At 33.0% G+C, this 23,373-nt stretch overlaps 4 protein-coding genes across 6 annotated transcripts; 2 read left to right on the top strand and 2 right to left on the bottom strand.

Annotated features, from left to right (window-relative positions):
- Positions 1-358: 358 nt before the first annotated feature.
- Positions 359-3,465, top strand: NPF (neuropeptide F). 2 transcript variants are annotated; one of them, XM_006559303.3, is made up of 3 exons: positions 359-587; positions 2,466-2,707; positions 2,958-3,465. In XM_006559303.3, exons 2-3 carry the CDS (start codon positions 2,505-2,507, stop codon positions 3,202-3,204), a joined length of 450 nt encoding a protein of 149 aa, XP_006559366.1. In that variant the 5' UTR covers positions 359-587; positions 2,466-2,504; the 3' UTR covers positions 3,205-3,465.
- Positions 3,466-4,802, bottom strand: LOC113218574 (mucin-2-like). Its single transcript, XM_026444639.1, has 2 exons — positions 4,684-4,802; positions 3,466-4,452 (listed from the first exon to the last, which is right to left on the bottom strand). Exons 1-2 carry the CDS (start codon positions 4,688-4,690, stop codon positions 3,674-3,676), a joined length of 786 nt encoding a protein of 261 aa, XP_026300424.1. The 5' UTR covers positions 4,691-4,802; the 3' UTR covers positions 3,466-3,673.
- A 1,821-nt stretch (positions 4,803-6,623) lies between these two features.
- On the bottom strand, positions 6,624-9,398 carry LOC100576248 (balbiani ring protein 3). Its single transcript, XM_026444638.1, has 2 exons — positions 9,327-9,398; positions 6,624-9,177 (listed from the first exon to the last, which is right to left on the bottom strand). Exons 1-2 carry the CDS (start codon positions 9,331-9,333, stop codon positions 7,184-7,186), a joined length of 2,001 nt encoding a protein of 666 aa, XP_026300423.1. The 5' UTR covers positions 9,334-9,398; the 3' UTR covers positions 6,624-7,183.
- Positions 9,399-10,430: 1,032 nt separating this feature from the next.
- Positions 10,431-21,868, top strand: LOC409829 (F-box/LRR-repeat protein 20). 2 transcript variants are annotated; one of them, XM_393319.7, is made up of 9 exons: positions 10,431-10,604; positions 13,947-14,177; positions 14,396-14,463; positions 14,715-14,844; positions 15,102-15,563; positions 15,897-16,088; positions 16,188-16,289; positions 16,388-16,603; positions 16,795-21,868. In XM_393319.7, the coding sequence occupies exons 1-9, from the start codon at positions 10,575-10,577 to the stop codon at positions 16,900-16,902; spliced, it is 1,539 nt and encodes a 512-aa protein (XP_393319.2). In that variant the 5' UTR covers positions 10,431-10,574; the 3' UTR covers positions 16,903-21,868. The 2 variants fall into 2 exon arrangements, with proteins under 2 accessions (XP_393319.2, XP_006559398.1); XM_006559335.3 differs by lacking the exon at positions 13,947-14,177 and having other exon boundaries at positions 10,438-10,604.
- The last annotated feature ends 1,505 nt before the right edge of the window (positions 21,869-23,373 follow it).

A 23,373-nucleotide genomic window follows, 5' to 3' on the forward strand; every position in this document is an offset into this window, starting at 1 on the left:
TTATTACTCGGAAAGAAGGGAACTGCTAGGAAGGAATGTTTATCGTGAAATAACAAAAAGGTTCGATGTAGTCATCGCCTTTAAAAAAACCCATCCCATTCTTTCATCAAATTTTATACGTTCAAAATATTTCTTTGCGCTCACATTTCCGCCAAAAATAATTCGGATCGATTTTCATTGATCCAAATATCAATGATATCAAATTTGTAGAAAATCGAATATGAGATCGATCTTCCTCGTTGATTCTATTAGATCGAGTCAAATCGAATTGCTAATTGCTAATTGTGATATGTAAAGTGTATGTAAAAAAAGAAAGAAAAAAAAGGAAAGATAGAAAGAAAAAAAAAGATCGAAGGGAAAGGATCGACGCAAGGATAGTGGAGAAAGAAGACTGGTGGGGTTGAACCTCGTGGATTGGCTGCGCGATACACGATTTGTTGCCGAGGGGATGCGCCAGAGGGTATGTCCCCAGGTATATATACTCTTGTCCTGTGCCACGAGCGGCCGATTCGATTTCAACTCTTCAATATTTCGAAAGGATACACACAGGAATCTTTTCTCGTCACGACAGATTGCTATCTCGACCGGTGAGTATACATTGCGAATATAATTTGTTTTGTTATACAAAAAAAAAAAAAGAACTCGAAAGAATTCAGGATTATGCGTCTCGTTTTATCTTGGTTAACTATAATAATTATTCTCATCAAAGTGGTGATAATTTGAGAAAAAACATATTTAAAGTTATTTTCAACGCGTAGTTGTATTAATTCGGATTATTTCGAGAAATTAAAAGCTGATATACGTTTCAAATCGATTCATTTTTTTACATCATTCATTTATTTCGTCCGTATCCACGAAGAAAATACAATTTTTAATCTTCGATTGTGACAATTTTGATAATTGAAACGTATCGATAACCCAACATTTTATCGCGTAAAGTGTTTTTTTTTTTCAAATAACGTATTTTAAAAATACGATTAAAAGTAAAAAATATAACAGTGAGTTTCTGAATTTCAAGAATTAATTCGAAATTATCATCGAAAACAAAAAAATACGTTCAAAAATTATATACTTTATCAATCAATCTGATAAATCACATTGTTTTTCATTTTTTTCGTCGCATGACATCGCAATCAGTTTTACATATTCAATACAATCAAGTACATATTAACTGGTCGATTCGCGGCATTTCTCTTTCCATGAATATGAATTTTATTTTTTAATCACGATGCAAATGTCGATAGATAGAATTGAATTATCGTGCGTAGTTAATGTCCTTCTGAATTTTCGAGTTAACATTTTCTTCGATTAAATCGATCTTCACATTTATAATACCGACAATATAAAAGCAGTATAAAAAGTTAATATATTTGTAAAAAGGCGTAATATGCAGCGTACGAAATCCTGTCAGGATATTCGTCCTCCCCTGCAAGCAGCTTTGTTGCTGGATTATCAAGCTTACGAGGATATCTTTTATGTAGTAGTTTGCACCAAACGATATATATTCTTTTAGTCTTTCTCTATAAAAGTTCTCTATAAAACGAGAAGATAGGCTATTCGAATTTTTATGAATACTATTCCGTATTATTAAATTAAACAAATTAATCTCATTTATCAAGAACGCATATATATATTTTTAATGAGTTAAAAATCGTCTGATTCATTTCTGAATGAAATCAATGAATTTTTTTATCGAATACATATATTTTTTTTTTATGAAATTTTAGTAAATTTCGATTCGTAAAAATCATTGCCAATTTATTGCGAATGAATTTTCGAATAACGATCTACACGATCAAGTACATTTCCATATTCAATTTTAAATCATTAATTGCTCCCCGCGGAAAGCATTCGATTATCGATGGAGTGATATCAAACGAGCAACAGGTAACTCGAGTTTAAGTTCAATTTCTATTCGCACTTAATATCTTGCATCATATAACTCAGAGTCATACTCAAAATCGTTTTCAAAATCTAATTTAATCGCAATTTATATTGCATTACCACGTGATTTTTTACACGAATATGCCAAGTAGGTATATTTTTAAAACTTCAATAACGCGATTACATAAATATATATCAAATTATGCGTGATATGAGAAATATATTTGAGCGTAATGTATATATAGTTATAACGAATATGATTACCATATTTCTATGGATATATTGAAACACGTGTGAAACAATTTAAATATTTTGAAATTAATCAATTCGTACAACTCTTTTCAAAATTGTTCAGATATTTATATTATGATAATGAAATATTCGGAATGGAACATTGAAAAAAAAAAAATGAAAATAAAAGTTATATTTATTAAACCAAGTGTAATTAATTTAAGAAACAGAAAAATTTAAACAGGTGGATAATGGATAACGTATAAATTTATATTGATTTATAATTTGCACGTTTTTTATTATGTAAATCGAACATACGAAATTTGTATAACGAAATCGCACTTTTTCAGGAAAATTTCGAAATTTATTTTCTTCCCAACAAATATCCGATGACTTGTAAAACGACGATGCAATCGTATTCCAATACCATCTACTTGTATCTTATCCTCTTTATTTTTGGAATTATGATTGTTCACGGTGAACCGGAACCGATGGCCAGACCAACACGGCCAGAAATATTTACAAGTCCGGAAGAATTAAGAAGATACATCGATCATGTCAGTGATTATTATTTACTTAGTGGAAAGGCAAGGTAATATTTACGTTATCTAATATTTCGTAATATATACTATGGATTTTTCGATTGATAATTGATTTTTAGCAAATATATATATATATTTATAGATTTGATAAAAAAAATTGCAGAAAATGAAACTTTAAACAGATTTAGATATAAAAATTTAAAAATATAAATTTTCCAGAAGATAATTCGAATATAAATATATTTGTATGCGATATGATTGAATAATTATAATGTTATGATATTCCTGATATTTGAATAGATATGGAAAAAGAGGAAATGTTCTATACTCTGTGCCAGATGTTAATTATCCTTGGGATACGATGAAAACAGTGGTGGAGAATTCTCAACGATCGCAGCAATTAAAGTTGGAGAAAAGGAAGCAGAAAGATAGTGAACTTTTGGGTGAGCACGAAACCTATGGCGCTAAAAAGGAAACATCACGAATCGATACTCGACCTTGTCACGTGTTAGACTCGATTGAAAGATACTATGATGATGTGCAATAAAATAATTTGCATATCTTGCCTTGTCTATAACGTATGCATCTCGTTGTTGTTTGATTCTTCGTCACGTGTTCCATTTTAATTGCTTATCAACTTTAATACTTTCCTTTGTAAAAGAAATTTACTTGAATTTTCAATTGAAAATAAAGAGTGCCTCTTCGAATTGAAACAAGGATAAAACGACAGTTAATCAGTTAAGCTTTTCGTTAAAATTTATACAAACAACAAGAGATTTTAAATTTAAATAAATAATATTTCACTTGATACAATTTTGAATGTTTTATTTTTTTTAAATCTTGCTATCACAATAATATTCTTTAATTAATGTAAAAACACAATCATTTTCGTAAAATACGTAACACGGTCAATTTTTGTTGCAGTTTATTATTTTTCTCTCTCTAGAAATCGTTTCAATATATTTCAACAGCATTGCCAAAATTCAGAAAAATTTTCTTCCCCATTATTACATCGTTTATTTTCGAGGTGGAATTGTCGTTGAACAAGGATAATTTGCTGGTCTGTCGCAATTTTCGATTATCGGATTGAAAACGAGTCCTTCTTGGCATTTCTTTCTCCACTTTTTCCCAGTTTTGCAATCATATTCAAAATAGTACCTGCAATCTGTTTTATCCTCTATATTCTTCGTGCCTGTACAAGGTGGTGTAACTAAAGTCGTTGACGTTGTCGTCGTTGTCGGTGTCGGCGTTGACGGTGTCGTCGTTGACGTTGTCGTCGTTGTCGGTGTCGGCGTTGACGGTGTCGTCGTTGACGTTGTCGTCGTTGTCGGTGTCGGCGTTGACGTTGTCGTCGTTGACGTTGTCGTCGTTGTCGGTGTCGGCGTTGACGTTGTCGTCGTTGACGTTGTCGTCGTTGACGGTGTCGTCGTTGACGTTGTCGTCGTTGACGTTGTCGTCGTTGTCGATGTCGTCGTTGATGATATTTCTGTTGAAATTGATTGCCCTGGATAAACGCAATTTGGTAGATTTGGGACGTTAAATGGCCAATCGCAAACTTGTACTTTCGGATTGAACACTAATTGATTTCCATTGCCATAGTGTGGACATTCCTTTGAACATGCCATTCCTCTTGTACATTTAAAAAATCTGTGGCAGTTGTTATTATCAGGAAGATGGACTGCATATCCATCGTCATTTAATGGACACTTCGAATTTGGGGAACAACCACTGGGTAATTTGAGATTTAGTGTATTTACTGTTGCCATAAGCATGGCAAAGAATAATATGTATAAGCCTGAAATTTACGAAGAAGAAACGAACTTATTATATTTTTCCATTGCAACTTTATTGAAATATTCAAATATCGCGATTCAAAAAGTTCGAAAATAAAATAATTGGACTCTTTCGTTACAATTTTATTTGAGACAAGATCCTCTGCTCTTAAATTTTAATTTATTCTATATTTATCGTTATTTTATTTATAAATTGTTGCGAGAAATTGTTCAAAAAAATTCGAATCACTTACCGGTCATTTTAACACGTAACTGTTAAATTTACGAAGTTACATACGTTATCGTTTGAAAACTAACAAATTTTATTAGCAAAAATCGATTTTTATAGTGTCTTATCATTAAGGTATTATTTATCTTATCAGATCTAATATATACACACATTCCATTTGATTCGATTGCCGAAATTTTGTTTGTTCATCACTATTCTTTCATTTTCTTTATATTAAAATTTGATAATGATCTTAATTTAAAATTTTTATTTTCTTAAACGAATATTTACATCGAAATGAAATGTATAATTCATCAATTAAAATTCTAATTGTTTTTATTCTAAATAGTTTTATATATATATATATTTATTATACGTACTATGTTACTTTATTAGAAAGAACAGAGAATAGATTTAATATCATTTTGACAAGTATTTTTATGGGAATGAATTGTTTATTTATTGTTACAGTACTGTTACATTAGAATACGAAATTCTTGTTATTAAAACAATTTTTCCCGATATTTTTTTTAAAAATTGATTTAGTCGAATTGATCTATAAAAGCATAAGCTTTTAGATTTATAAATAGTAATTTTTTAGATAAATTGTGTCTTAAGATAACAACTTGTAAAATCATTTTTAATGTTTAAATTTAAAATTTAAAAAAAAATTATCATTATATTTCAGTATATATACTCCATGATTTAATATTATTTCTATCGTAATTAATAATTTATTTAATTTGACAATAATGTATCAATTAATAAATAAATTTTTTTTTATTAAAAATATATATATATACATATATCAAGAAAAATGTAATATTCTGTTTCGATAAAATTTATGTATTCATTAGAAAAAAATATATCGATTAAAAAATAAAAAGAAAATAAAAGATGTATCTAAAGTCGGACAGAGAAGATCTAAAAGTATTTATTTGTTTCAAATAACTCTATCTATTTTTTTCATTTATGAGATTTTATAAATCCCACAATTTGATTTTGATGAAATTGAACCAAGATAGTAATAAGAACATTGTACAGATTAAGAAACATAAGAATAGTATTGTACAGATAACACGTCCCCTATATGATTTAATCCAAATTCATATTGATAAAACAATAAATTTTTCATTGATTTCAAAATATACTTCAAAGAAAAAATTATCGTGTTACGACGATAAAGAGTTAACTAGTAATCGATAAAAATTAGATTTTTAGATTTTTTTCCAATCAAATTTAAACATTATATTTTATTTAAAAATTTTGATATCGGTTTTTTTATCGATCTTTTATTTCATATTTTTATTGTATATCTTTTTATTCATACAATTCATAAGTTTACAGTTTACATACATTAATATGAATGATACGAAATTGTAAAATATAGCTATAATTCATAATGAATAAAAAAATGAATAAAAAATTTTGAAAAATATAGTTTTTTTGCGTAATAATGATAGACAAAATATAATAATTCACATATTTTGTATGCAAATTTAATAGATTAATATTTATTTCAACGATAATCAATGAAGAATTGTTTAATATTTAATTTCAACTTGTCTGATTGAAAATATTTCTAATAATTTCAAGCATTCAACAAATATAAAATTCCTTTAGAATTTCATAATAATTTAAATTTTATTGTAATTATTTTCAAAATTAATTATAAATCCAACAAATTAATGAATTACTTATAATAGAATTTAAATTTTCCACATTAATACACGTATTTACATATATGTATAAATATTAAGTAAATAACATCAATAAATGACATAACATAATTTCAAATAATTCTCTATATTTTAAATATTAATTTTGTTATTAATGTTTATTACATATTAATTAAATAAAATATAATTAAATTTAAGAAATAATTTACTGAATATATATTCTAATCTAGTTCATTCTGCAAATAATGCATTCTATAAAAATCTATTGTAAATAAAAAATAAAAAATACCTTTGACGTGATTCTTTTTTTTATTATTTCTAATTACAATTGAAAATCTATATTTATATTCTTATTCATTGTAATATGTTCTGATATAAAGAACGCAACATTATATATAATTTTAATGATGCAAGAGATGCAAGAGAAGGTAGAATTGAACAAATACCAATGTATCCCTTCACTCTTATATCGTTTATAATAATTCAATAATAAACAATAATATATAATAATAACAAAAATCGATTTCTATTTCGCGTTTGAAGTACATAGTCAAAATATAATCCTTTGTCACATTTTTTTAAAATATTTCCTTCCATTATGACATGCGTAATATTACAATATAATTACTTTCACGAGGTAAATTTTTGTCCTTATCATTCATTCATTCGAATAATTTGCGATAAATTTAAATAAATTTTGTATGTTCTCAGGTCAATCCTCTGTCCTCGTCATAGAGATTTTTGGGACACGAGATTCTTCCCGTTCCATTTTCACATTTACAACATTGCATGCAATTATGAAGCTTTGGATATATGGAATTATAAACTGGTACAGATTCCGTTGCATTACGGTTCTGATTTTAATTTTTTACCGTGATAACAATGGGCCTGATTAATATCAACACAAATTTCTTTTTCATAATCAAAGTATTTTCCTTCCTCGCAATTTTCACGGTATTTCAATCCATTTCTGCACACGAAATATTTATCACAGTGACATTTATGAGGAAGATTATCTCCCTCGGAACTGGAATCGCATGGAAAAGGATCGCACGTCAAATTCGCCACGTTTTCTGGCCACTCGCATCTTTGATTCTTTGGATCGTAGACCTTCTTCTTAGGGCATTTAACGATATAGGGATGTCCATTTTCGCATACGCAATACTTGTCACAATCTTTATGAAGTAAATATTCCGTGGAATAAAACGACGAGCAAGTACCAATACAACCAACTTGATCAACTTTGTCAGGACATTTCCCTTCTTTACATATTTTTCTGTTCCGATCAAAGTATTGTCCCTGCGGACATACCCGAAGCACTTCGTACCCGTTTACGCATTCGTAATATTCATTGCATTGACATTCGTGAGGACGTTTCTCACCCTCTTTGCATTTCTCGCAATTCACATTTTTCGGAAAATTGCAAATCTGATTCACACTGTCGTAATGAAGGCCTTCGGGGCATTCCTTTAAAACTTTTTTATCATTTTCACATTGATAATACAGGGAACAATTGTGAAGATCGGGAAATCGGGTGATACAATTGTTGCAACCACATTCCTTGCATTCAGAAGGTTCCTGCGGTATACTACTATTAGAATTTGGCGAATTCTTACAATTTACATTCCAGGGTAAGTCACACGATTCGATTAAATCGTTGAAATAATGCCCTTGTAGACACGATTGCAGACGTTTGCGACCATTATTGCATTCGTAATATAAGGAACAATCTGTTTCGTGAGGTATGCGTGCATTACCAGTTGGTGGACACTCAGAATTTCTGAGTGTAAAATCATAATTGAATTTTTGGTTTTTACATTTGGCACGATGCGGATAATCGCAAACTTCTCGAGTGTGATCGTAAATCAGACCGTTCGGACACGTTTCACGGAACAATTGCCCATCCTTGCACTCGTAATACACGGTACAAGAGCATTCGTGCGGAAATTTCGCAGCTTTCTCCTCCGATCCCTTCGGCGGACATTTTCGATTAGTCTCCACTTGCTCGATCGCTTTAGGTGTAGCAGCCTTCTTTGGTTTTAACGATTTCGAAGAGCACATGCTGCTTGGCGGCCAAGTGCACATGGAACTTTCCTCGTTGTAAGACAATCCAAAGTCGCAAATTTTCTTGCTTTTCACCCCATTCTTGCACACGTAATACGAACTGCAATCGGTCTTGTCAGCGATATATGCGATACCGATTACAGGACAATCATTGACAGTCGTCGCGTTGCATCCCACTTTATGAGATAAAACGCATCTCCTACTTTCGACATCGAAATCTTCACCCTTCTGGCAATATCTTTCGACGAATTCTCCGTCGACGCATTCGTAATACAGAGATTGACATTTGCATTCGTGGGGCAAGAATACGGGATCAAATTTACCATTGGGGCATACATATAGGTTACACGTCGCCTTCTCCTTAGCCACACATTTCATAGTTTTGGAATCGAACAGCTCTCCTCCTTTGCACGAGTTTTCAACTTTTTCACCGTTCGTGCATACGTAGTATAAATTGCAGTTGTAAGGATGGGGTTCTACGTAACCATCGGTGAAACAATCGAACGTTTGGGATACGCATTTTGATTTCCATGGTGGAACGCAAGATTTAGATTCAGCGTCAAAATGCTTCCTATGGCCTGGGATATACGGTGGACAATCCATAGATTGTTTTTGTCCGTTAAAGCATTTGTAATATTTGGTACAATCGTGTTCGTGGGCAAGCAATGTGGTTTCGTTCAAAGAATTTGGACATTCCGTTGAAATTTCGTACGTTTTTGCAGAAGAAAGACTTGTCACTGCGACAAAAATGGCAATTGCGATTGCCATCAATAATTCTGAAATTTTTAGAAAAATTGATTATTTCGATTTTATCTTGATTTTATTTATAAACTATTCGTTAGACTTATTATGATTTTTTCTCAATTATCGCTATTATTTACTTTTCTAATCTTTTGAAAAAATAATCACGGATCAAATTACTCACGTGTCATTGTAAAAAAGATAATTCTTATGATTAAAAAACAAATAAGCCTCTCTAACGTTGCTTATTTAAAAAAGACTGACAAATTAAAGATAAAAACTGACTTTTATACTCAATGAAATGTTATCATCATCAAGATACTAACTTTCTCCCTTCGATATTTTAATCTGTTTGACTTAAGCAATCGATATACGCTCATCATAATCATGCCCTCGTATTCAGGATTACATTTTTAGATTATTTTTAAATAATTTTTTGCAATTCGAGAGAATTGTAACTGATAATGAAAAATTGAAAAATATCGAGAAATATTATTATAATTTCTATGATATGAAGAAAAAGAAATATAAATTTCCTCAAAGATTTAAAAGATTATAAGAAGAGTGGCTAATAATAGATGTAAAATACATTTCTAATAAATAAAGTTATATATTGGAAAAAAAATCATGACGCAATTTAATCGCAAAATATTTTCCTTAATAAAAAAGAAAAAGATATTATTCATTGTAATCATTTTCCATTTATTTAAATATATTTTCTATTTTTTTTCTTAATTTGCGAAATTGTTTTTTTAATAATATTCGATCGAAGAAATAAATTATACTTAAGTAACTTAAATAGAAGGTAAATATATTTGTCCAAAAATTTTTTTTTTTTGTTTTTATATATAGAAAAAAAGAGAATCAAATTAGAACAAATTCCAATTCTATTTTTTTCGTTCGAAAGCATATGTCCGACTATGATAAAGTTACTCTACTGTTGCGCAATAGATGATTATCATTGCAATGTAATCTCCATTGTGAACCCAATTGTGAAGATATCAATGATCGATAAAAACATATTCGATATTTGAAACGTAACAACGGTCGATCATGTAGTTGTACGGATAATGTTTCACGAATGCAACGCTAGTGTCTCTGGCATCGCTGCATCAGTGGTACATGTCTTCGTCGCGCTCTCTCAAAAATAACGATCCAATAAGAAGCGTGTAAACAATGGTTGGAAGGCATGCGATTGGCGGCGTTGTCGCCAAGTCAGGTCAGAGCAGCCAATCGGGATAGATAAATTTCGATCCAGCGGAAGATGCATTGGTCGTCCTTTCCCCCCACCAGTGACGGCGGCTCGGCTCATATTCAGTAGACTCGGCCATTTCTCTCGCGAAGCGTAGTTATTTGCTCGGTCGCGACATTTTTTTTCGTAAAACCGTGCGGGTATTCCCGTAAGCTTTGCAAAATAACGCGACGCAAAAGGATGATACACTCCGGGCGCACCAGGCTCGAGGTAAGTCAATGCATCGTTTGACAGTAAACGAGTTTGCTATGAAACGCGCGTCAAAGTCACTACGGGGGGGTCGTGCGTGTGTCCAATGTTGTCATTGCCGAGGCGAACAGCTGATCCGCTCCCCTGGCCTCCGCAATGCTTGGCAACATTTTCTCGCTCGGTTCTCGATCTTCTGCCATGACGACAAACTGCGAAAGCCAATAGTGAACAGTACGTTTCGATGATGCGTCGTTCGTGAAGAGTTAAAGGAGTTCTTACTTTTAGATCGCTACCATTTCGCGTATATCTCCCTTCTCGCTCTCCTTCCTTCTATTTGCCTCTCTATCATGTTCTTACTCTTTCTCTTTCTGTGTCTCTATTTCTGTCTCCTTTTCTCTCTCCCATTTACCGTCTCTGTTTCTCTGATCGACCAACCAACAACCAGGCAACTCCATCCTTTGTTCTTCTTTCTTTTTGTACCTTGATGCGTTCCCTTTCAGTTTCTTCGTCTTCAACTTCGTTAAGCTCATTGTCAGCATCGCCGTTACTTTTATCGCAGATCATCCTGATTATGCATTGCATACAACAGTATATTCGAATAATATTTCTCACATTTTGTTTATTATCTTTTTTGTTTATTTCATTGCTATCGTCGTCATTTTTATCCAAATTGCCGCTATTCTGATAATTAATATAATTATTTTGATCTATCTTCGATAGTTGCATTGTATACAAACTTGAGGAATATCGTTGTTGTCAACGAGGTCTATCCCCTCCTCTCCCTCCCCTCCCCTCCCCTCTCCTCACCCCCTCCTCTCTCTCTTTCTGTTTTCCCCTTCTTCCGCTTTCTCACTTTAACTTATCTATTTGTACCTGTCTCTCTCATACCCTGTTTCTCTTTTCTTTGTCTTATTTCATTTCTATGTTTCTATCTCTTTTTCTCTCTCTACATTGTATCCCTCTTACTCATTCGACGATCGTTACGCGTTATTAGAATGTCAATGAGCATTGTCCTTCTCATCGGTCAAACAGTCGAACAGTTGAACAGTTGTCATGAAAAATCGACTCTTTTCGAATTCATACTCTTTATCTTGTCTCTCTTCTCTTGTTTCTTTGTCATTTTCCGTCTCCCCACTTTTACACATCCCTTCCACCCTTCTATTTCTTCCTCTCCTACCCTTCTGCCCATCTGTACAACGTCTCATTTATGTGGGTGCTTCTACGCTCACTGATCCTTGTTTCGCGTTCGAAGTTCCGCGGATTGACGAATTGAATTCGCATCGTATTTATCATCTTCTATGTCATCGCTCATCTTTCATCTCGCAGAAAATAGTCATCACATATATAATTGCTCGATTGTTGCAAAAGCGCTGTTTTCAATCTCGTTGATTTGGAGGGAAACTGATGGTCCAGTATTATATCTAGCTGGCAAACGTGACTCGTATGTAAACAGAAACGGCGCGCGTTGCGAATCAGAGATGATATGCGTTTTTTTCGTAATCCTGATCGTATTTTTCTATTTAACAATTCATCTATAATATTTTTCTCGTGATAAATTCATAGAAATTAATATTTTTTTTTTTTTTTTTTAATATCTATCACATTCAATTTTAACAATTTGAAACATATACGTTATGAATTATAATTCCTGTAAATATGAAAAATTTTAACATCATTATATCTAATACTCTTAAGATTTGGTTGAGTATTTTGCATTTAGATAATAAACATGCGTCGTTATTAAATCGCACGCTATTATGCGCGCTATTTGACGCAATGATCGTGTTAATTGCATCGATCTCGCCGTAGTGCATGAGAAATCGTTATAAATTCATCGACCCCTAATGCATTTCGTGCTCGACTTTCTCTCGAAAACGGGAATAAACATCATTCACAAGAAACACTGTTCCGTTTCATTAAAAAGAGATATTTATCCGTAGAGAAGTAGGAAGAATAATGCGATCGTACATGTAAACACCGCGATAATCGATACGATGTTCATATCAGATTACGCAATACATATTTCTCAACGAAAAAATTATTTCGGAAGAGAATTTCATTGGACAATTGTATTGGCGAATGATTTTATATATAAATTATCGATTGATAAATGATCGATCGAATTTCTACGACGGCGGTCGATACGATCATTTTGAAATTTTTAGATATGTTTTCACGTGATTGGAACGCTGATCGAAAATGAGTTGTGTGCGAAGAAAAACCATTGAAAGTAAGTTCGTTAAATAAATCTTAACATCTTTGTTTAATCGGGGTGCTCAGACGAGTTCGGTGACCTGCTTTGCAAGGTCATCGAAGGTCACGTGTAGAAATGATATGGTAGGTGATCGAACTTCAAAGTATTCTCGTCGTTGCACGATATTTATATAAACTGGCACGAATATAAAGTAGACTAAAATTTCAGGTATGCCTCATTTCTATATATCTCCCATCGAGACGCGACGAAAAAATTTTCTTTTTCAAATTTAATTATTTTTTTTTTTTTTTTGTATCGTTCGAAAACTTTGAAAAGTCGCGCGTTTTTCCGCTTCTTTCGATTTTTGATCTTTTCGATGGTTTTATAAAATGCAGAATTCTGTTTTTGAATTTTTTGATGGCATCATCGATGCGAACGCAAAAAACGCGACCTCATTGAGCAAATCCATTAAAAATTCGATGAACGTTTTCGTAATTTATCGAGAGAGAACATTGACGAGAGAAATCGATGAAATTGCATCGGATAACTGTTGCACTGTCTTCGATCATTGGGATCGATTTTCCTTCGCTTCATCCCTCGATATTGCTTTCTGGAACGTTAAACGAAGTTATCAAGTCAAGAGTATATCCGTTCTTGAATCGAAAAGGATTCCCATTTAGCCAATCGAGGTTATTCTTTTTTTTTTTTTTATTCGCATTAATAAGAACTGCAAGACAGTATTTATAGAGAAATCGATAGGCGGCTGATCGCGTTGATTTCACGAATGTTCCATCTTTCGAGATGTACTATCATAGAAATCGGAATAAAGACAATATTTTTAACTCGCGTTTCTGTGCAATTAACTATTTATTAACCATGCCTGGAAAATCGATCAACCAACGGTTCATTGCACTACTCCGATTTATACTTCGACGAAAGATATTATTTAAGAGAATGGAATTGTGAAAAAATTTTAACACAGAAAGAGGAAAAAAGTTTTGAAGAAGAAAAAAAAGAAGATATACATATATTTCTTTTTTTTTTTTTTTTTTTTTACAAAAAGACTCTTAAACGTAACAGATTCACAATTATAATCGTAGATTTCTATTATGGTCTATGGTAAAAAGTTTTCGCACATTCGTGACCGATGATGATGATCGTTTTTCTAGAAAAAAGTAAGTCGCGTGGGCGTGGGAGGAGGGGGCCAGGTCGGGCAAGGGGTACAAGCGGTCGAAGATTCCGGTGCAAGCGGTCAATGGTGGAGGCAACAGCATCCATCGTATCATCATCATCATCATCACCAACATCATCACCATTATCATCATCAGGCCGGTTATTATACGTCGCAATCGCTCTCTCACAACAACCCTGTCACGACCATGAAGCAGTCTTATATGCAGGTTGGTCAACTTGTAATGTCACGCATGTCACTTTGTTCTCGCTTCGCGTTATCATCGGCTAAGCGCTCTTGTCCTTCGAACACCATAATCGTGTTCACGTAACGGCAAACTGGACAGCTTGTCTGATCTTTTTATCAGATCTCCGACATATACAATCTTTGTCTCTTTTTTGGAACGAATTCATCCGGGTTTGTTTCTTTTTTTTTTTTTGGTTACAGCTAACGTGGGTGTTTCACGACGACGAGGCGCAGATTAATAAGAAACTGCCAAAAGAATTACTGCTTAGGTATCGTAATATGTATATACTTACTCTGTTTCCGATTTTTTCCGCAAAATATTTTAATCGATCTATTTTGCTTTACCCTCTTCTTTTGTCGCTTCAATTTCTTCTCTCTTTTTTATTCATTTATTTATTTATTTATTTATTTATTTTTTGTTACTATTAGTTTTTCTCTTCTGATGGTGGTCTTGACGTGTGTCTTTTTTTTCGAAAAGAACGGTAAAACGAGTAACACATAATTGTCATACTATTGACAGAATCTTCTCGTATCTCGACGTGGTATCACTATGCCGGTGCGCGCAAGTAAGCAAAGCTTGGAACGTGTTGGCGCTCGACGGATCCAATTGGCAAAGAATCGATCTCTTCGATTTCCAACGAGACGTGGAGGTAAATCGAATCTTTGACGTTTTGCTTACCATTTTTCGTCCAACTCTATCATATTCGATTTTATTCGCCAATTATCTCTAAGAATCCGAATACATTGGAGAGATTCGAAGAGAATAATATTTCTATTATGGTAAGCAACGCGTCATTCGCGCAAAAAAAAAAAAAAAAAAAAAAAAAGAAAAAAGAAAAAAAAATCATTCTCGCGTACTCGTTCGTTTGTCGGAAGCTCTAATTGTGAAAAAATGTTCGAAACACAGGAATCAGTTATAGTAAATATATCGAGACGATGCGGTGGGTTTTTAAGGCAGCTCTCTCTCAGGGGATGTCAGAGCATTGGGAACAATTCAATGCTTACATTGGCTGAGTCGTGTACTAACATCGAGGAACTGAATCTGAGCCAATGTAAAAAGATCTCGGACGCTACCTGCGCGGCCCTAAGCTCTTATTGTCCGAAACTCCAACGACTGAACTTGGACTCGTGTCCCGAGATATCGGACATCTCCATGAAGAACCTCTCGAAAGGCTGTTCGCTTCTCACTCACATTAATCTGTCCTGGTGTGAGTTACTTACCGATAACGGGGTGGAAGCACTGGTGAGAGGTTGCAGACAACTACGTAGCTTTCTATGCAAAGGATGCCGTCAGTTAACGGACAGAGGTGTCACATGTTTGGCTCGTTATTGCACCAATTTGGAGGCGATCAATTTACACGAATGCAGGGTACTTGCAAATATCAATTAACATGATTTCACTGTTCGTATGATTTGCCCAGCAAACCTTGTCACTCCGACCGTCAGAATATTTTGTCGATCTGATTGATCGTAAGTTCACCCGCGTCACGGGCAAGTATACGAGTGCAAAAATTATGGGTTTAGCGTCGTAAAGTAAAATGTAATTGCATTTCTCGCGCGATGATGGATTTATATAATTTTTTTCAATCGGTTGGAACATCGGTCTAAATTCTTTTCTCTCTTCCGATGCTGAACCTGAAATATTAGTTACGTAACTATCTTCTATCTGAGAGCGCGGTTTATGAAAACAGATTCGTTGCAGAACATAACAGACGATGCGGTCAGAGAACTCAGCGAACAATGTCCAAGATTGCATTACGTTTGCCTATCGAATTGTCCAAATCTAACGGATGCGTCTCTGGTCACGTTAGCGCAACATTGTCCGCTCCTTAGCGTGCTCGAATGTGTGGCTTGCACTCATTTCACCGATGCAGGCTTTCAAGCTCTTGCAAAAGTGAGTTGATCGAATTTGTAAAATTGAAAAATCTGTTGTAATCTAAAAAAGTGTAAATGCAATGTTTAATATCAACGATACATTTGTTTCGTCTTTTAGAATTGCAGATTATTAGAAAAGATGGACCTGGAAGAGTGCCTTTTAATAACGGATGCCACCCTCATTCATTTATCTATGGGATGTCCAAGATTGGAAAAATTGGTAAGAAAATTTAATCTGATTATCTAATGTTAGACGCACATCTTCTCTCGAACAACGAAGAAATTCATCCTTCGAATTGATAACTTTCCGAAACGCAGAGTTTGTCTCACTGTGAACTGATCACCGATGAGGGCATTCGACAATTGGCCCTTTCGCCGTGCGCAGCCGAGCATCTAGCGGTGTTGGAATTGGACAATTGTCCCCTTATCACGGATGCTAGCCTTGATCACCTTCTACAGGCCTGCCATAATCTCGAGCGCATCGAACTATACGATTGTCAACTAATCACCAGAGCTGGCATACGTAGACTCAGAGTATCGTATCATAACATCATTCCTTCTTTCATTATCTATCTATCTATCTATCTATCTATTCCGATAAAATGAAAAATGTTATACCGAGTCAAGTGCTACGTGTCAAACAATCATCGTAAAAGATCTAGATAGATCAATTTCGTTCGTTCAACTCTGATTAACCAATTATCCGTTTGTTTCTTTTATTTCAGACACATTTGCCGAACATTAAAGTTCATGCGTACTTCGCACCAGTGACACCACCTCCAAGCGCGGGGGCATCTCGGCAGCGATACTGCCGATGCTGCGTCATTCTGTGATTCGCATAAAAATGACTCTGATGCAAATCGTCCGATGTACCACACTACCGGTGGACTTTTAATTTCGATAGTCGCCGATTCACGGCGATCGTGGGACCTTCTCTCTTCCGGCTACCAGACCGAGACTCTGGTCGCCTGTCATCAACAGTGAGAATAAGCCTCGTCGTGAATGGAATCGCGAAACCTTCGATAGATATACCAATTCGACTCGCAACACACGCAACGAGTACAAAAGAACAGTACGTCATCATCTATATATATATATATATATATATATATCTATATATATGTATATGTATATGTGTATATATATATATTTATATATATATAAACACACACACACACACAAAACTACCAGCTGTTGCTGTAATTGTTACTAATGTGTCGCTGCTACTACCGCTCACTAACTGTTTCTATCACCGGTGTCGCGGTCTACAGTGATATCGTTTTTAGAACTCTATTCATTTCTTTTATAGTACGTGCTTTGCTAATTATCGTGGTCGTTTCGTCACGGATGTAAGTGATCGTTCAACGAAAAGGAAAGAAATTTTAACGAGTTCCGATCGTTTCATTTCCGATCACATCGATTTCTTAAAAAAAAAAGAAGAAAAAGAAAAAAAAACGAGGAAAAGATACGGGACGACAAATATTAAGATTAATGAAAATGGATGAGGAAAAAGATGACGATGCGCGCGATAAATTGCGGGCATTTCGTTCTTTTTTTATTTTTTATTATTATTACTTTTTTCTTTCTTTCTTTCTTTTTCATCTTACAAGCGACACGGTCCGCTCGTATGCGGGCTAAAACACGATCGTACGTATCGATCGCGAGCCTGAAATTTTTCGCGGTTGGATGTTCCACGTGAAACAAACCGATAGGCACATATACATACGTATATGTATGTATTATATATATACATATATACATATATTTTTTTAGTACGACGCATTCTCTCTTCTGCTAAATGTAAACGTTAATCGTCAAAGAAAAGAAAAGAAAAGAAAAGAAAAAAAAAAAAAAAAAAAACGCGCAATCCGTTCCGGATGGTAAATCGCAAACAACATGCGTCCAGTGATCAATACTTTTCTCGAATTCAGAAAGGATTAATAATTAAAAGAAAAAAAAGAAAGAAAGGAAACCGTCGTCGCGTTGAACGTGTTTCAAGCTACGTATAAAGGTCGTGCTATTATTCTAGGCATTCAATTTCTATCGTGTGTGTGTGTATATGTGCGCGCGCTCGCGTGTGTGCGCGCGCACGTGTGTGTATGTGTGCTGTGCGTGCTTGCGTGCATGCGTGCGTGTGTGTGTTTCTGTAGCAGTTTCTCAAACGAACACTGCCTATTATAATGTTATTGATAGAAGAAAAAAAAGAAAAAAAAGAATTCTCGATGGAGAGAAAATGTGGTTGGAAAAAAAAAAAAAGAAAAGAAAAGAAAAAGAAAAAATAGTATAAGTAAAAAAAAAAAAAAAGAATTGAAAAAAAGGAGAGAGACAGAAAGAAAAGGGAAGAAGGTAGATAAGAGAGTCGTAGAGATGATTGCGGATTTTTTTGAATCTCATCGCAAAATCGTAGAACAATTATATAACCCGATCTTCATTTCAATACTAATTGTTCGATACTAATTGTTCGTGAAAAATGAACGATACACGGGAAGATTAAAAAACAGTTTTTCCTCTTCTCGTCTATTAAATCGAATATCACGATCTCAGATGCGCGATTGATCAAACCGCGATACCTGTAAAATTATTTTTCTTTTTTATGCGAGACGCGCGTATACATTGCGAGAATAACGTAACGAGAACGGAAATGAAAAATAATGATATAACGAAAAATCCAACGCGGTTGTTGACTTCTCTTTTTTCTAGGAGAAAAGTCAAAAAAGAAAAGATAAAATAACGAAGAGAGTGAAAAGAAGAAAAAGAAGAAAAAGAAAGGAGAGAAAAAGAGACAAAAATGATAGTTCGTTGTATTTGAAGCTCCCATTTAATTGATGTTTGATGATGCATTTTACGAGGACTCGCGAATATTGGTGGATAGATGGACAATTGACTGTGTTCGCGGATCACATTTATCGAGTCTCAAACTATATTATATTCTATCTTCCAACGACCCAGACATCCATATCATACATCTTTTTTTCTTTCTTCTTGTTTTTGTTTTAATTATTTTTTTTCTCTTTCTCTCATATTGTAATTCGTCATGGATTAGGAGAGCACAGACTGATAAAACAATTTAAAACGTTGAATACGTTAAATAATCGATTTATTTGGTCCCAGTGATCGATTTACTGGCCAATTCTTACTTTTTAAGTCTAGGTTTATGATATGGTGGCAATACGAAAACCGTGAAGTGGTATATAAGTCTGTGGCTTACATTGTAGATGAGCCAATACGAAGAAATTTGTTTGTTCCTTGATTTTTAGAGACTGCGGATATATATAATATATACAAAAAAAAAAAAAAGAAAAGAAAGAAAGAAGTTAATTTCGTAAAATAAGGAAAAAAAAAAAGAAAATCGTGATACATAAAATGTATCGTAATCTGTCTGTTTCCATTTGTAAAAAAAAAAAAAAAAAAAAAAAAGAATTAAAATTTGACACGATGTTCAATCGTTTGGAAGTCTGGATCCCAGGATGACAAAGCGTATATATGTATTAAAAATCAATTCCTATCACTCGCATATATAAGAAGAAACAAAGAGTTAGACATTTTCAAGACAAAGTTCTTATATTCTTATTCGAGTTTGGTAATGGATGTTTTAAACAATATCTAAAAACATTGCGTTGATGCGAGAACACCATCCACCCGTATTTTTTTTGCAATAGCTGGGAATAACCAACGATGAAGAAATTTTATTGTGTCATCTGGAATAATGTTCGATGATAGAAATAAAAAACGTTTATGAAAAAAAAAAAAAAAAAAGAATAATTATGACGGTCCATCCCGAAGTGCAATAGAGTCCGCACGTACTCCGTTTCTCTCCTTCTCGTTATTTTGATGAATTTCAAGGAACCAGCCATGTAATGTACGTAATTCGCGTGTCGTTGCGTCGTGTAAAACATAGATTGTTAATCCTTGCTAGGATATAAGAACCGTACATCGCGTATATATTTAATATATAGCGTGTAAACAGAATACCGGAATGAAGGAACTAGATATATATATATACATATATATATATATAAATACAAATACAAATATATAAAAAATATATATATATATTAACAAAAAAAAAGAAAAAAAGCAGTAAAAAATAAATACATAGATATGATATGTTTTATACGCTGCATGTCATCCTTAGAAGGAAGTAACGTGATCGTTGTAATGTGTCGTGTCAGAAAGTTGAGTCATTTATTTTTTTCTTTTTTTTTTTTCTTATTTCTTTTTTTTTTTTTTTTTTTTTTTTTTTAGGGATTAAACGATGCAAAAAGGGATCGGCAGATGTTTCAGAACAGATCTTAATGTGAAAAAAAAAGACGTACAAATTATATACGCCATTGCATCCATCATTCGTGAAACGATTTCTGATGTTTCGCGAGTATCATTAAAAAGAAATCTTTTTATTGTTTCACGATATGCTATTCCTTGAAAATCTTTCGATTAACCAAAATAACCGTGATAAAATAAAATATATAAACGTAATGTATGACTGTCGGTTAACGCCTCGTTTGATCAAGTTCGGTTCAAATTATAAAGTCAATCTCAGTGCCTGACCCGCCACAAAATTTGTGAATTATACATGAATTGCATAGAGCCAAAATTTCACAGTTAATTACTGTGTGGCGGAGAATATAGAAGATTTAAAAGAAATAATAATAAAACGAAACAAAGACTCTCTGTATATGACAGCTGCTAAGAATTTTTGAGAGTCTCTCTCTCTCTCTTTTTCTCTCTTTTTCTCTTCTCTCTCTTCTCTTTTCTTCTCTCTCTCTTTCTCTTTGGCTGAAACGAAACTTGTCGAGCGACCGACAGTCGTGCATCCACGCATAATTAGTGATATTTAGCGATGGACATTCGATATTCTGCCAATTGTAAATCAAGAAAAAAGAAGAATTTCCGATTTTAATCGATATCGAAGCGATTCCAAATTGAACTAAAAAAATGAGAAACTTTTTGGATACGGTCAAAAATTTAATAGCAGAATTTTTTTCCGGAATATTTTGACGTTCTTTTATATCATATATGAATTTCGATGCATTTTTATGATATTTTATTTTAAGTTATGATGAGACTGTTAAGTTATTCATAGCTTTTAATCCACTAGACAGCATTTAATTGCGAATCGAAATTGTTCAATTAATTCGGTTCAATCGAAAGGAAAAAAAAAAAAATAGACACATGTCCATCGCTGTTACACGATTCTCGATATTCTTTGGAACTCGTTCAAAGTCGTTCGTGGCAATAAAAAAAAGAGAAAAAAAAAAAATAGGAATGAGAATTGACAAGAATAAAACTATCAAAATGTATAGTTTCCTAATTTTGATAATCGCTTGTAAAAATGTTATTTTTCATAAATTCGTTGATGATCGATGATCAAAATTCGTGACATGGATTCATGATCGCAATTTAATTTGATGATCGATTATTATGATCCATAGCTTCGTATATCGGCGTAATTATTAGTAAAACAAATTGTATGTCGAATAATAGAATCGAGTCCCGTTACGTCGAAATATAGACGCAAGAGCCTGTCGGAAATCCCGTTGATCGGGCGTTAGGAAATCGTGACCAATTTTCAAGAATGGAAGAATTCATTTGCTGTTGAAACGAAGAATTATCGTGATGACGAATTGAAGATTTGAAAAAGAGAAGCAAACTAGGATTGTAAAAGAGAAATGGAAATCGATCGCGGTGTCGTAGTCTATTGGTATAATAACACACAATGTATGTCGCCGTAAAAAAGAGATCGTGTCATAACGACAATTGAAAGGAGTAAAGTGAAAAAAAAAAAAAAAAAAAAAAAAAGAAATGAACAGGAAGAGGAAGTTGAGCAGGAGATAAAACGAAGCTTTTAAAGCCGAGTGATCGAGCAAGTGTTTGGCTGTGCTGTAGAATAGGAAAGAGACAGAAAAAGAACGATAGAGAGAAAACGTGAGATTCGAGAGAAAGAATGAGAGAAAGAGAGGTGTGAACGAGAGAGATAAAGAGTTCAGATGTTAATCGAAGCCAGCGAAATTATCAAATATTATAAATTGTATATTCAAATTATGTTTTTTTTTTTTTTAAATTTATTCCACTTGTGAATATCATTTTCGATTCGGAACAATATTTTGTCAAAAATTGAAAAGAAAAACTCTCGATCACGATCGAGATCTATTCGATTCACAATTGAAAAATCGAAATTTTAAAGGACTTAACATATATTAGAGTCACATAGAATCCAAGATAATTAACTCCACCGATGATAATTACTTGATTTTTAGAAAATAAAGTGTTAATCGTGTATTCTGATATGAAAAATAAAGAAATTATCAGAAAGTGGAGTTAAACAATTTGGCTTCTTTCACTGATTGACTCATTTAATGATCTAAGCATAATGTCCTATTAATGTCACGACGATCTTTGCTTTCAAGTAAAGTGAGTCGCAAGTATAAATCGGGGAAAAAAAAAAATAAAAATTACATATATACAGATTCATATACGAATACTGTAGCTGATTATAAATTGACATTTCGCTGCTTCGACAAGCTACAGTCTACCATGTATATATTTTCATTAATGTATGTATAATAAAAAAGTATATTCGAGACAACGATCGGCTCTGTTTAGTGTGCGCTGTCTTGTCATTCTTTACGTGAATTATATGGTCGAAAAATCGATACGTATTTGGAATCGATCGGAACTATTCCCGTTACGGAGAATATTTTTGGCTTCTAAATAATATATATATATACATATATATTATCGTAACGACGTATTTCTTCTAGAAATAAATTTTAAATGAACAAATTTCATAAGCTTTTATATTATGTAAAACGTTACCTATTTACATTCACCATTTTCAATAAATTTTCGATGTTTTCTTAATATTTTATATTGCAACTATAACTATATTCCAATTCTTTATATTATAAATAAACGATAAGTAAGTATGTATCAGTGCAAACAAAAAAAAAAGGATATATATAAATATATATATTTATAGAATACAATAAAAAATTGCTACATTCGATAATGAAAAAATAAAAAAATAAAAGAATAATGAATGGTATAATGTATTTCTTTATTCAATGAACTTGAATGTATTGTGCATCATGTGACACGCCATGTGCGTTGCATAGCAATGCATTTCATTCGTATATATAATTGAATTAATTCAACTAGAAATAATAAATAATAATAAAATATAAAAAAAACTTTATGTATCTATACACTCTTAGAGAGAATAACATTAAATTGTATTTTATAAAATTTATATTAATAAAAATATATCGATAATTTTGATATCCATTTACAACTATCGATGCAAC

The sequence above is a fragment of the Apis mellifera genome, linkage group LG13, assembly GCF_003254395.2.
Source record: "Apis mellifera strain DH4 linkage group LG13, Amel_HAv3.1, whole genome shotgun sequence".
Taxonomy (NCBI): domain Eukaryota; kingdom Metazoa; phylum Arthropoda; class Insecta; order Hymenoptera; family Apidae; genus Apis; species Apis mellifera.